This window comes from Juglans regia, chromosome 5, assembly GCF_001411555.2.
Source record: "Juglans regia cultivar Chandler chromosome 5, Walnut 2.0, whole genome shotgun sequence".
NCBI classification, from domain to species: Eukaryota; Viridiplantae; Streptophyta; class Magnoliopsida; order Fagales; family Juglandaceae; genus Juglans; species Juglans regia.
In genome coordinates this window covers 8,181,962-8,197,309 of record NC_049905.1, presented here as the reverse complement: position 1 = coordinate 8,197,309, position 15,348 = coordinate 8,181,962, and the positions used below count along the sequence as shown (strand labels likewise).

Below are 15,348 nucleotides of genomic sequence, written 5' to 3'. Positions count from 1 at the left end.
GGCTCAATTGGCAAAACAAACAAATATGGAAATGCACCTCAAACAACATGAAGAACAACAAGAAGAGTTCAGAAAACAGATACAACTCCAAATGCAGCAGCTTATGCAACAGTACAGGCCTCCAAGCAACTAATGACCTTTTACGTACAGATTTTAGGATTATCTATTTATGTACGAACAATGCCCGTCTCGCTGTTATTTATTTAGTTTGCGCTTAATATAACACTTTTGTGAGTGTTAAACAATTTATAATGTATTTTTTCAAATATTATGAATGTTTATTTGATTTTCTATTATTGATTTAAATTAAAGAGATTTTATTCGATTGAACATAAAACGTTCGAACTCTATATTCAAACGACAATAGCGTTTGAACGTTAACATAATGTTCGAACGAAATTTATGTTCGTAGAATTCGAACGATTACACAACGTTCCAACATCATTTATTTCAATCGTGTTCGAATATAACCTATACCGTTCGAACCCATCTACCGTTCGTCTTGACCATTTAACATTCGAACACAAAGATAAATTCATACCGTTCGAACGAATTCCTGTTTGTTCGAACATATTTTACAATCGTTCAAACACGTCATTACTGTTCGAACTTAAAATTGTTTCCATTTGAACGATACTCTGGGATATTTCAACCATGACAAAAAAAAATTTCCGTTCGAATGTATTCAAACGGTTTTCTTTAATTTCATCCCAAAAGATACTTTTTAGAATGAAATTATAATTTTCATCTCAAAATACCTTTTAGCATAATGATGTTGAAACGATCTTGAGACAAATTTTTTTCGTTCTAAAAATTTTTTTAAGACAAAATTGGAATCTTTTAGGACCCTTTCTGTTGTAGCGTGTCATGTGCCCTCACGGCGCCAATGGTGATTTCATTACATCATTGCCATGTGTCGTGTCAGTTAGAATTTGTCATGTGTCATAGTAGGCCACGAATACATGATCTACGAATTTGATCTAGTAAATTTGTAATAGAAAAATCGAAATAATCAAAATTATATTAGGGGAAAAGAGATAAATCTGCCTAAAAACAAAACGCAAGTAACTATTTTAATATAAACTCTAATTTATATCCTACACTGAAAAAACTAAAGATTATTTCTTCTCTCTTTGCCAAGACACGAAGTTCTTGTGAAGTAAAGAAGTTACGAGCAATTCCCAAAATATTAAGGTATAAATTATTTTAAATTCAACCAACAGAGTCTTATATTTTCAAACTTTAAAAAGAAACACACGGACAAACACACAATACTGAAATTATTCGACATAGATTGACTCGAAACAAAAGCTTCAAACTTCAAAGGTTGGAGGATATATGTCTTGCTCATCAACCGGAGATTTCAATGGGTTTGACCTCAGGCTTCTTCTCGTCCTCTTTTGGAACAGTCACAGTAAGCACCCCATTCTCCATGCTAGCCTTGACATGGTCCATCTTCGCATTTTCCGGCAGCCTGAACCGGCGGAGGAACTTGCCACTGCTTCTCTCAATGCGGTGCCACTTATCGTTCTTCTCCTCCTGTTCTTGGCTCCTCTCTCCGCTAATCTGCAGAATTCTTCCATCTTCAACCTCGACTTTCACTTCCTCCTTCTTGAGGCCCGGGAGGTCTGCATGGAAGACATGGGCCTCTGGGGTTTCCTTCCAGTCGATTCTTAAGTTGGCCAACGCAGCGGTTTCGCGTGCTGAGGGGGGGACATTGGCAACGGCGGAGGAGAGGAGTCCATCGAAGGGTTCCCATAAGTCTAGAGAAAATGGATCAAACACGTTGGTTCGACGACCATCAAAGAGGCTGGGAACGAGCGACATGTCTGGAAAATTTGGAGCGAAGGAAATCTTGACGAGGGAAACCAGATACAGATAGAGCTTTTGAGTTGTGTTGAATTTCGCGTTGAAATCAAGCTTGGTGATGAATCTCGCGTTGAAATCAAGCTTGGTGAGCACCCTATATATAGGTCCCGGAAGAGGGTTCTGGTTTCTCCATAATAGGGAAAAAAGCAGAGAGAGAAAAAGAAAAAGAATGAAACTTCTAGTGTTCTCGTAGAGGTTCTGATACCAGTCATCAAAGTCACCATCAATGCGATAGATTCAGAAAAAGAAATAGTTGAATGCCAGCCCTTTCGGCAATCTTCTATAAACTTCGTCCACAGAGGCCCACAAAATAAAAAAAAAACATTTAGTGATAAAATTGGTTTTACATATCAACTGTGAAATGAGATGAGAAATCTGAAATAGAATGAGATGATTTCAGTTATAATATTTTATAGAATTTTAGGCGATGAGTGAAAAAAAATTGAATAAAAATATTATAAATTTAAATTAATTATTTTTTTAATATAATCTTTTTAAAAAAATTGAATTATATTTTAAATTTTGTTTAAAATTCAAAAAAATTGTAATGATTAGATGATAATTAAATAATAAATTTAAAAATTGAAAATTGAAAAGTATTTACATTTGAAATTTTGAATGGTGTTTACATATTGAGATGAAATGATACCATTTATAAAACCAAACGAGGCCTTAGGTGATGCTTTGTGAATGAGAAGATATCAGAATTTTGTAAATAGTAATAAGATGATTTGTGAATAATAATGCATGTTTGGGATTGTAGTGAGAAATATAACTTATAGTTTTAGGGCATACATCTTATAACTTAAATAATAAGTTAAACTATTAAAAAGTTATTTATTGTTTGATAACCATATATATTTAAAGCACTTTCAAACATGTAAAGTTTGTTCGGAAACAAATTAAAAAAAATACTTTCTAATGTAGAAATGACGATTATTTGAATTTTTGAAGATTATGATCACATCCTTGAAATTTTGAAAGTTATAATTATCTTAAAGTTGTATGGATATTTTTGTATATTGATAATCTTTTTAAAATTCAAATTACGTTCGTATTATCCGAAAAAACACGTTTGGGAAAAGCATCAAACCGATACTTTTCCTCAAACGTATTGTTTAGCTTATTTAAAATTAAAAATATTTTAATATTTAACATCCAAACAATCTAATTTTTCTATTAAAGAGTTATTAAGGCAATTTAAGTACTTCTAAAAGCTCCTGTCGTAATCCCAAACAGACCCACAGTGAGTTAGTTTGAGTTAAGTATTTATTGAGTTTTGAGAAATGAGAGAGAAAAAGTTGAATAAAAAAATATTATAAAATTAAAATATTGTTATAATATTATTTTTTTAATATTATTTTTGTTTCGAGATTTAATAAAGTTGAATTACTTTTTGTGTTTTGTTTGAAGTTTGAGAGTTGTAATAATTAGGTAATAATTAGATGAAAAAGTTAAAAATTAAAAAATATTTGTGTTTGAATGGTGTTTGAATGTTAAGACGAGATGCAATGAGATGGAATGAGACAATCTATAAAACCAAACGAGGCCTTAGGGGATGCTTGGGAAATGAGATTAAATGAAAATTTTGTAAATAGTAGTAAGATGGTTTGTGAATCGTAGTGAGCTAGTTTGAATTAAGTATTTATTGAATTTTGGGTAATGAGAGAGAAAAAGTAATAAAATTATTATAAAATTAAAATACTGTTAGAATCTAATTCTTTAATATTATTTTTATTTTGAGATTGGAAAATGTAAAATTGTTTTTTGTATTTTGTTTGAAATTTGTGCTAGTTATAATGATTAGATAATGATTTGATGAAAAAGTTAAAATTGAAAAGAAAAATTTTACTCATCATCCTCACACCACACATAATTTTTTAATTTTTTTCCTTTTATTAAATATATGGTATATGAATGATAGGTAAAAGAATTCAATTAATTTATGAAGAATAACATGATGAGTTAAGATTTACTTTCCTGGACCAAACATTTTTTTGTTGTTATTTTTCTTAATTATTTTAGTGGATGATTCGTTGCCTTGTGGTTAATTTGGGCTTGATTGCTCTCTTTCAACCCCCTTGGTTCGTGCTCCATCCGGCTTGAATTTAGTTTTTGTTAAAAGAGACATGAATCCCGTATATCTTGTTATGATATATGTATCTCATGCCCATTAGACCCAATTCTATGTTCTAATAAAAAGTAGGCTAATGTGAAAAATAGAAAAGGATTACGAAGGCATGAGTACTACTGCCACTACAAGACAAAAGGCTTTTTGCGACGATTTTAGGTCTGTTGCAAATAAAATCGTCGTGAAAACCTATTATTTGCAGCGTTTTTCACGTCGACGTGGGTTGTTTACATCACATTGGAAAATGGTCTTTTGCGGCGATTTTTATACTTTTTACGACAGACAAAATCGCCACAAATGTAAAATTGGTCTTTTACAATGACTTTTCAATTTTTGCGATGAAAAATTTGTCGAAATATTTAAATTTTTTTTGCGACGGTTAGTTAATCGCTGCAATTGTGAAAGTGGTTATTTGCAGCGATTTTTAGTTTTTTTCCGGCGACTTTTAGTCACCACAAATGCATATTTGGAGCGATATTGTTTTCGTTGTTAATGATTTTTTCATATTTCTGGCGAGGTTTAGGCATTTGCGGCGATATGGAGACGCCACAAAAAGCCAATAAAATTGAAATGCCCGCTCTTTCTCCTGTCATTTCCCTCAAGCCCTAATTCCCCCGCCCCCTGCTCCCTCCCCTTCTCTCTCCCCAACTCTTCCTTCTTGAGCACAACCCACGCCAGTAAGCACAGTCCGTCGCCCGCAACTCCACTACTCCACCGCCACCTCATCTCGAGCACAACCCACGGCGGGAAAGGCCCTATTTCTTGTAGTGCCCTCTCCGTCTCTCCTTCCACTGATCTCCGCGACATATTCGAACTACCCCAAGGTAAGATTTACAAACCCTTATTTCCAAATCATCTTCTTCTTGCCATTTTATGGTCTTCTAAGTCTTCCTCTTCTATTTCATTCGCTGCTCTTCAAGCATCTAGACCCATGATGATGTGGCTAGACAGCTTCCACCCCCGAGTACCGATATAGTGCTTTTGTATTAATCTTGCCAAGGTTATTCTCCCTCCAAGCGTTAGTTAGATGCAGTTTTCTTTTTTATCTGGGTTTTAATTTGTTGATGTTGTTCCAAAGGGAGCATCGGTGGTGGCCGTGGGTCTCTAATTAGCCCATGTTCTTTCCCTTTCCTATGTAAATTCAATTTAGTTACATCTATCATTTTGTGACATGCTAGAGTACTAAAAAATCAAGACATACATAATAAACTTCTGATCAAAATCAGTTTTCATCTAGCCATTTGTATATAACTGTCTGAAGTGTAAATACTAGGTAAACTTAGTTTTGGTTTTACCTATGTTCCCTTAGATTTTTCCTATTTTTCTTCATCTAAATAGCCTTCATTCATGGTTCCACTTTACTTTTAATGTAGGAAATGTCGTGGACAAGCATTAGACCACAATTCATGCTTTGACACCATGAACCTCACCAAGAAGTTTAGCCTCTCTTGAAATGAACTTATTATTAAGACTTCCAAGTGACTCATGGGTCTTATCTTGATTCTAAACCAAGATTACATAGCTATTGTGTGAAGTGTAAAATGTGGTTGAGTTTACAATTGTGTGATTCGGTTGAATGGTGAAGCCGTTGAGTTGTGATTGGCCAGTACCTATCTTGCAACTGCCATTTGTTTAATCGAGACAGCTTGATTTCGTAAAGCATTTATCTGTGTTTCAGGTTGGTGAGATCATTAGCAGATTTGAGAAGAAGGGCTTCTATTTGAAAGGTAAGATCTTTTCGATCATTCATCGTAGAATATGAGCTGTGAAGTACTTATGGGTTGGCAGTAATATGTGCCTGTAAGCTTTACATATGATGATTTCCAATATGTGCATCTATACTTAGATGTAGACCCTGATTGCATAATTTACATGAGAATCTGAAATGACAGTTATGCCATAGGTGGTCTACTCTTAGAGGGTTCAATTTGAAATGCTCATGTTTTTGGTTGAAAGATTATTGGAGCTACAAATCCTTCGGATTCCGCCCCTGGAACCATCCGTGGTGACTTTGCAGTTGAAATTGGGAGGTAATTTCATCTTCCTTTAACTGAATACTTTTCAAAATACCAAGGTTTGTTTCTCTCTCTTGCAAAATTTGGTCATGGTCTTGTATGATTTCCAGTACGCATTTTGTTGATAAAGAATGGTCATCTCATGTAGGCATTGATGGTCTTAAAGTGCAGTTTTGTTTTGTTGATAAAGAATGGTCATCTCATGTAGGCATCAATGGTCTTAAAGTACTGTTTTGTTTCAACTTGTTCACTTGGCTTCTACCTATATATCAAGGAAAAAAATTATACTTGGTTTGTTTTTTATGTGAACAAAATCTCCCAATGTGGGTTGTGATCATGTAAATGTGTTCAATACCCCGTAATCTTTTATTCTGGTTGAAAACTTTTTTTTATATATAATTTTCCTTTACGGATCAAGAAAATTATGGTCCCAGCAAATTATATGCTTTGTATTCCTCCTACTCCAGAACATCTTCTGATGGAATTTTTTGAAGCTAGGAAAATTAATGCAGAAATGGAAAATGAATTTTGAGTAATTCTACTTCGAAAATGGATTAGTGATACCTAAGGATTGGAAAACATCTAATGCTTAAGTTACTTTATGTAGGAACGTTATTCACGGAAGTGATTCAGTTGAGAGTGGGAGGAAAGAAATTGCTGTGTGATTCCCTGAAGGCCCTATTAGCTGGGAGAGTCTTCACCCTTGGATCTACAAGTGAATGCTATCCTCACTCATTTATATTTATGACGACTGTTTTGTAAAACAGTTCTTCTGCATACAAACAAGTTCGTGCACTCCTTTGTGCATGCTTGCTGACATGGATTTTTATATTATTATTAAAAAAAATGAGAAGAAGCTAGGAAGAGCCATTTCTTTCACCATTTTGCATGAACAGAGCATTGACCATCGTCTCCCCCCAAGCACGTCGTCTCCATTCCCATTCCCGAATTTGGGTCTCCAACTTGAACATCGTCTCTGCCACTTTTGCACCTCATTTTGCAAGCCATTTTTCCTCCACGACCAACGTCTCTCTCTCAGCCATTTTTCCTTGGCTGAGCTGCACTCCTCTACCCTGTGTTCCATCCAACTGTGTTCCACCCAATTGTCGGCGTCCTCTGTGGTAAGTGGTTACATTTCCTCCATTTTCATGAAAGCCCATGCATTAGAAGAAACATTCACTTCAAATTTTTAGATTACAAAATTTGCCCTTTCATCTATATTTTTTCACGGCTGAAGCTTGAGCTTCACAACTCTTCCATTTGCCCCTAAAAAACCAAGGTGGTAGTGAATTCAAAACTATTAGGCAATGAACGTGAAGTCCAAAATCCATCTACACAAGCCCAGCCTCAAGATAGCAAAGCCCATGATCAAGCTACCACATACTCTCCTTCTCCAGCTTCTGCAAGTCTCCCAGATGCCTTGGTCTATTTGAATAAAGGATAAATCACTTGTATTTGTTTATTGTTTATTTCACTTGTATTTGTTCATTTTGCTATTATTATTTTATTCTTGGTAATATCTTCTAGATGAGCTAAATTATAATTTTAGGAAGAATCTTATTCTGTTAGGAAACCCATGTATAAAGCAGCAGTACTGTACATCCTCCACTACATAATTATAGAGCATGATTTTCTTCTTCATTCAGGAACTTCCAGGCGTAACTCTCTCTGCACATCAATCCCTTTTGTTCTCCTTCTTTGTTCCTTACATGGGATCAGTAGTCTGAGAGAATAATTCCATGGAAGACCCAACTAAAGGCTCATCTTATTCTACCTCCCACCACTCTGACCCTACCGCAGTCCACACAAACCTAAATACAAACACCTTTCGTGCCACACCCACGACTCGTTTCTTGAACCTGAGTGACCCTAGCAATCCCTTCCACCTAGACAATGGCAATAACCCAGCCATGCTTCTCGTCACTGACCCACTCAACCCCAATAACTACCCCACCTGGTCACGTGCCATGCGCCACGCTCTACGGTCCAAAAACAAAGTGGGCTTTGTCACGGGTGATATCCCACGCCCATCTGGCCCAGATGACCCCTTGCTTGAACCTTGGGAGTGCTACAACGATATGATGGCTTCTTGGCTTCAAAACTCCATCAGTGCCTCTATCATATCCAGCGTGGTCTTCGTTGATGATGCACAAGACATATGGCTCAACCTCCAGGATCGTTTCTCCGACCAGAATGGACCACGTATCTTTCAACTCAAGAACTGGCAATAACCTATGACGAAGCGACATGTGTCTGGGCATGATGCCCAATCTGAATCACAATAGGCACTTAGTTGTAACTGAGATGTGGAGGCAGTAAAATGCCCTGACCAGCTGTTGTCTTTAGATATCTAAGAAGCTTGTGAGCTGTGGCCAAATGTCAATATGTGGGGTCGTCCATGAAAGTGCTTAAAAGCTAGACAGTGTAGCTAATATCGGGACTTGTGATTGTGAAATACAATAGTCGTCCAACTTGTAACACCCAGGTCCGATAAGAAACTCGTGTTTGAGTTTTTTTTTTTTTTTTTTTACTTTATATAGTTTGTGTTACACATTTCATGCACGTTTCTTTATTTATGTTTTTTTCTCTTAAGGTTTCAACTATTTTTTATTTTTAGGCATCACACGTAGAACCTCCCTTAACTAGGTTCACTCTTCACGTCAGACTTTAGTTTTCTCCGCATGCACGTTCCTATCCTTACGACATTCACGGCAACTGCTTGCATTGGAGATATACTTTCTCGGCAGTTTTTCTACTTTTTATTTCATTAGGGTTTTTATCAGTTTTTGTTCTATATATTCACCTTCAACACGTTCTGCACACTTTCTCTTCCACTTCGGCAAAACAACCATCCACCTTTGCCTTCCTACACTATGAAACACGTGCACTGACTTTGAGTTAGCAACTGCAGCATTGCATGCCCTCCCACCATCCAACTTCAGTGCACGTCCTCACACCGGCTTGAAGACCAGCAGCCGCACAGCACTCCAGCCACTGCCACGATCGAGCCCAGCCCAAAACACATGAACCACATCTCGCACGAGGGAAACCACCGTGTGATAGCACTGCCCAAGCCCCGCGAGAAACCGAACAACCACCACTGAAGGGCAGTCCCACTGCCAAGTTCATCCACGTCGCAACCCACACGACTGGCCCTTGCACGATGGAAGACGCTAGCCCCGAAGCAAAACCAACCACTGCAAGACGCCAGCCGTGTTCCCCTGTTTTATTCATTGAAAATAGAGCAACACAGCCCAGTGCCCTTGTCGTTCAACGCCACCACACACGGTACCAACGCCTCCATGTCGTTACCACCAGCACAAAGAACTCCGACAGTCACTCCACGTCACTCCTATTACGCCGCGTCCCTACCAGTAAGCTCACGCCTTTTCTTAATTTTTCTCTTTTCTTTCAGTCTCTCACTCACTCCCTCACCGTATGCTCCTCTCGATCATATCTCTCTCTCTATCATTTGCAACTGTCCAGGCGCCGCCCTCACCGCCGTCGACCTCAGCCAGTCCCCGCGCCGTCACATGTTTCCTTCTCGGTGTGCCCTGCCATGCAAAACTATTTTTTTCATGCAAGTTTCGTATGTTTTCAAAGACAAGAGGTCTAGCTTTACCTTACCGAGCAAATTGGTTCTTTAATTAAATGAAATTACAGTATTACCCTTCGAGTAAAAGCTGTGTAAATATGTTTTAAACTTTTAATATATATACTGGTTGACTCATTTTGTTTAGGTTTACAGAAAACTTTTAAGTATTTTAAAATGTTATTAGGTAAAGATTTATTTTAGGAGTAAACAATATTAGTGTAATGTTATTTTTACACTTTAGATATGATTTAGTCTATTTAAAAATAGTTATGGTTTATTTTAAAATATTTGAGATAATTATACTATCTAGTATTAAACTTTATAATTTGTTTTCAATAATAAATAGGTTAGATTTTTAAATGTTTAAGTCAAAGTTATTAAATCAACATTGATAATTTTAGAAAGTGATGATTTATAATTTTAAGTTTTGAGGAATTATATAGGTTATTTTAGAAGTTTAGGTTTAAATATCGAAATACGTGAGTAATTAGAAATTTACGAGAATTACGTAATTATTTTACAGGTGACGATTTATAATTGTTCGACATTTTGAGGAAATTTCTGAAAAGCTAAGTAATTCAGGAAAGCGGGGTTCTTATACTAGATTTTGCATTAAAATAAAATGAGCTGAGGTTGATTTTTGGAAAATATACATTTTTGGTTAGGAAAATAAATTTGAACTACCTCTGTTATTTGTTCTGCATTACTCATGAGATTATATTTAAGAAGAAAGTATTTTCTGTCATGACTGGTGTAGACATGAACTTATTTTTGACATTCTGTTTCTGAACTTTGAAAAAGAGAGCGAATATGAAACTTGTGCATAAATTATGTTGTGATATGATTTTGTTCTGTTCTGAAGATTTTGTTCAGTACTTTATTTGGATAAAACGCGATTTCTGAAAACCTTTGGCATGACTCTCTAATTCTGAATTTGATTCTGTTTCAGCTCTGTTCAGTTACGGCCCTGCCACGGGTGATAATAGTGGATACGGTTCAACCACGTGTTACAATAGTGGATACAACCCAACCACAGGTAATAATAGTGGATATGGCCCAACTACGGGTAATAATAGTAGATACGGCCTTACCACGGGTTATAGTAGTGGTCTCTGTTTTGAGTGCACACCTTGATGACAGAGTGATTTATGTTCTGCTTGGCTATCTGTAGATGCACAACTCTACCACGGGGGTTATACATGGCCTCTGTTCTGATATGATGTTCTGATGATGATCATCATCATTTATGTTATGCCAAAGGATATTTTTGAATGAATTTATTTTTGAATCTTCGCTCGGATATTTTAATAACATGTTCAGCTTCCGCACTTTGAAAATGAAAATGTTTTGTTCTGCATTCTGATCTCTGTAAATGTTCATGTTTACACACTAGTATATGTCTTCTACTTACTGAGTTGTTGATAACTCACCCCTTATCTCCAAATATTTTTCAGATGATTTTGAATAGTCTAGCTAAGGATCAGGATTATGGAGCATCAGTGAGATGATTATTTAAGCATAGTGGATTACTTATAGAAGATTTCTGAGAATTGTCGGATTTTATTTAGAGATTTTGTAGTATTTTGATGACTTTATATTTTGGAGTCTATAAATATATTGATGAATTGTGAGTTTTAAGTTATAAGGAGTAACTCTTCAATCCATGCGAGATCGAGGCGTTACACAACTAGTTTTCTATAAAGGCTGGGATCTGAAAGGGGCTGCCCTGTATCGTTACTCAACTTGAAATTTTGTTCAAGGGGCAACTTAAGTGGCTTACATCCAAGGGAACCGGAATCTGAAAGTATGTCTAATGCATACTTTCTTTGACATAAATGTATTCCTTTAGAGGATCTTGCAACCTCTAAACCAAGAAAGTAACGCAAACAACCAAGATCTTTTATCTTGAAATGAGTATGCATAAAAGTTTTCAGAGAAGAAATGGACTGTGAACAGTTACTAGCCATAATGTCATCAACATATACTAATAAAGTAGTGAAATAAGTGCCATCCGCTTCAGTGAAGAGACTATAGTCGGCTTGAGATTGCTTGAACCCAAAAGCAATGAAAGAAGAAGAAAACTTGGAGTGCCATTGTCTTGAAGCTTGTTTAAGGCCATAGAGGCTCTTAACTAATTTGCACACTTGGTGAGGTTCTCCTTTAGTGTAACCCGGGAGTTTTCTCATGTAAATTTTCTCATCTAAATCACCATGTAGAAAGGCGTTATGTACATCAAATTGATCTAAGGACCAGCCTTGTATTGCTACCACAGATAAGAGGACCTGAATAGTTACTAATTTAGCAACCGGAGAGAAGGTTTCTGTGTAGTCTATGCATTCTTGTTGCGTAAACCCTTTAATAACAAGTCTGGCTTTTAGCCTCTCAATGGACCCATCGGAGTTGAATTTAATTTTGTAGACATACTTACAATCAATGGCTTGTTTTCTAGGAGGTAAATCAGTGAGGAACCAAGTGTGATTTTGTTCTAAGGCATTTAATTCAGTTTCCATAGCTTGGCACCAACCAGGATGTTTTATGGCTTCCCTATAGGTGACTGGTTCAGATGTAGTGGAAATGGTACTGAAAAAGCACTAAAAGATAGAGTAAATTTATGATAAGAAAGATAGTGAGCAAGAGGATGAGAAGTACTCGTGAGTTCTGTGCAAGACTTGGACAAACATTGAGCTAGTTCATGAAGGGAGGCATGCTTGCAATGAAATTCTTGCAAGTATTGAGGTGCTCTCCTGAGTCTAGTGGATCGGCGAAGTGGTGGGGTAGAAGGAGAACCAGAAATTAAAGGAATAGGAGAAAAGGGGTTCTGGTTGGGAGGGTAAATCAGATTGGGAAGTGGGTGAGGGGGAGGCATCTGGATGTGCATGTAAGGGATGGTCAAGAAAAGGAGTGGAAGTTGGACAATCTAGGGAGTCTGGTAAAGATTTAGTAAAGACCATATTTGGATGGTTAGTGAAGGAAGAAGTGAGGGAGGGAATTGAATGAAAGGAAAAAATTGATTCTTGAAACACGACGTCCCTAGAAATGAAAGTAGTTCTTGTTTCAAGATCAAGAAGTTTGTATCCCTTAATACCAAAGGGATACCCAAGAAAAATACATATGCGACCACGAGGATCAAACTTTTCCCTACCTTGAGAGAGGGTAGAAGCAAAGCACAGTGAGCCAAAAATTTTCAAATGAGCATAAGTTGGTTTAGAGTTGAATAAAAGCTCATATGGTGTTTTATTTTGAAGGAGTGGGCTCCGGGTCCTATTTATTAAATAGTGGTTGTTAAAACACAATCATTCCAATATTCAATTGGAAGACCAGCTTGAAATTTTAAACCTCGAGCGACATTTAACAAGTGTTGATGTTTTCTTTCTACAATCACATTTTGTTGAGAGGTGGCAACACAACTTTTTTGGTGAATGATGCCCTTGTTGTTGAAAAATTCAGTCATTTGAAATTCCCCCCCATTGTCACTTCTTAAAATTTTGATTTTAAGATTGAATTGAGTCTTAATAAGATTGTAGAAAGACTCTATGCATTTTCTAGTTTCAAATTTATTATGAAGAAAGTATAACCATGTACTTCTAATAAAATCATCCACTATTATCAAAAAATATTTGAACCCATCATATGCAGTTGTTGAGCAAGGGCCCCATAAATCGCTATGTATTATTTCAAAAGGAGAAGATGTCATATGTTGACTAGTAGGAAATGGTAGTCGATGTAACTTAGCCATTGGACAAATGTAACAAGGCTTAGTATTAATGGAAGAGATATGGTTCTATATAATAGGATCATTGATCAAACTAAGACAAGGAAAATATAGATGACCTAGGCGACAATGCCAAAGGTCGGTAACACCGACAGTGCTCAAAACAGAAGCTGAAACAGTGAGAGAGGGTGTTGAAAATTGTAAAAGTATTGTGGCTAGATTTGAAGGAGAAATTTTAGTTCGTAGCAAGTGGTAAAGTTCATCCCTCACTTCACCCTTCCCAATAATTGTCCAAGAAAGAGGTCCTGAATAAAGCACAAATCAGAAAAGAAAATGAGACAGCAAGTGAGTGAAGTAGCAAGTTTCTTAGCTGAGAAGAGATTAAAGGTGAAGGGTGGAACACATAAAACATCAGTGAGGCAAATGGAAGTTGTGAGCTTAACAATACCAATGTGTCAGACAGGTACTTCAGTTCCATTTGATAGTTTTACAGTATGAGAGATAAGTGATGTGGTACTTCAGTTTTACAAATATTGCATATAGTTCCACACTGGCTATTATTTTACAATTCCTTATTGTTATGTTTTGTTCATTTTTTCTGTGTTTGACTCAATCTCCACAGTGATAGTTGCAATTCCAGGCATTTATGTCGTAAAATTGATAAGATTGTGAAATTGTGAAAATAGATACGCCATCAGTCATAGGGAGAGTGTAATCAATTCCAAAAAATTACAGATTCACACAACAATTCTTTAGATTTTTTTCCATTCCAGAATCTTGTTGACTTGCTTTCTAAAATTCTTCTGGATCTATAGATTTTTGTGACTTGTTAGAACCCAAGTATTAGCTTATTTGCTTGTCCTTAGGAAGACACTCAAAACATATACTCATTACCTATTACAGTTCCGGAAAGCAGGGCAATGATGATGAAATCCCTTTATGTATGCCTCTCACTCTGCAGCTTCTATAATATCGTACCCTCTAGCAGATTCTTCAAAGAAAATGATATTTGAGACAGAAACATATTGTGGAGAAACAAGAAAACAAGAAGCTATTGGAAAAAAACAAAAAGTAAAATGAAGTAACTCATAAGAATAACTGAGTGTTGTGTGGATGCAGAATAAGAGTTTTGAGTTCCTTATTCTAATTACTACAATGTAGAAATGAGCTCTTAATATTTAATTGATTTGATGCATGATCCTTGTTTAATTGATCTTGTATTGAGTGCTAAAGATTTTGGAGGCAAATGGAAAGGTTGTGAAGCTCAAGCTTAAGCAGTGAAAAAATACAAGCGCTTCGTGGGATGGCTAAAAATATTCATTATTATTTGAAATTGATAAAAATATTTTGTGTAATCGGGTTACTTTCATCTATTTTTTTGGTATTAGCTGCGTGAAAACATCCCCGAGGTTTTTGAGTCTAGTGGAACCCAGTTTGGCGAACTAGTGATTGCGACTCAAGAAAATATACTTAATGATTCATTTTTGTTTCAACTCTATTTGATATTTTGGTATTGGCATGAACTTAAATCTAGTGGATAACTATTAAATTATGTTATATTATCTTCACATATGCATCTTGGGGTGGATGGAACGCAACCGGATAATGGGGATGGAACACAACCGGATCTTGGGGATTTTGGTTTATGATTTTGAGATGTATCAAGTGTATTTTGGATTTTTCACATTTGTTCAAAGTAGGGGTGCAAATGGTCCGGTGTTTGAACCGAATTTTTCCGAACCGAACACCCAAAGGGACGGTCCGGTCCGGCCTAATTTTTTTATTTTTTTAAATAATTAATAAAAAAATTATTTAAAATACTAAATTAAATTAAGTGACTTATTAATGTGAATTATGTAACAAACTCAATAAAAAAATATTTTATATGGTCAATGATAATAAATTAGATGAAAATTATATTATTAATTTATATAATTACTATATAATTAACTAATCGATATTACATATTAGTTAATTCATAGAATAATAGCAAGTGTTAATAACATATTTAAAATTTTATATTGTT

At 35.9% G+C, this 15,348-nt stretch overlaps 2 protein-coding genes across 2 annotated transcripts; one reads left to right on the top strand and one right to left on the bottom strand.

Annotated features, from left to right (window-relative positions):
• Window positions 1-1,178: 1,178 nt before the first annotated feature.
• Window positions 1,179-1,995, bottom strand: LOC109002642 (17.4 kDa class I heat shock protein-like). The gene has a single exon (XM_018980483.2). It carries the CDS (start codon window positions 1,825-1,827, stop codon window positions 1,351-1,353), a length of 477 nt encoding a protein of 158 aa, XP_018836028.1. The 5' UTR covers window positions 1,828-1,995; the 3' UTR covers window positions 1,179-1,350.
• A 5,759-nt stretch (window positions 1,996-7,754) lies between these two features.
• On the top strand, window positions 7,755-8,246 carry LOC118348418. Its single transcript, XM_035690035.1, has one exon. The coding sequence runs from the start codon at window positions 7,755-7,757 to the stop codon at window positions 8,244-8,246; it is 492 nt and encodes a 163-aa protein (XP_035545928.1).
• Window positions 8,247-15,348: the final 7,102 nt, after the last annotated feature.

Excerpts from the sequence above, each read along its gene's own strand:
- LOC109002642 (XM_018980483.2), bottom strand. The coding sequence starts at position 1,827 with ATGTCGCTCGTTCCCAGCCTCTTTGATGGTCGTCGAACCAACGTGTTT.
- LOC118348418 (XM_035690035.1), top strand. The coding sequence starts at position 7,755 with ATGGAAGACCCAACTAAAGGCTCATCTTATTCTACCTCCCACCACTCT.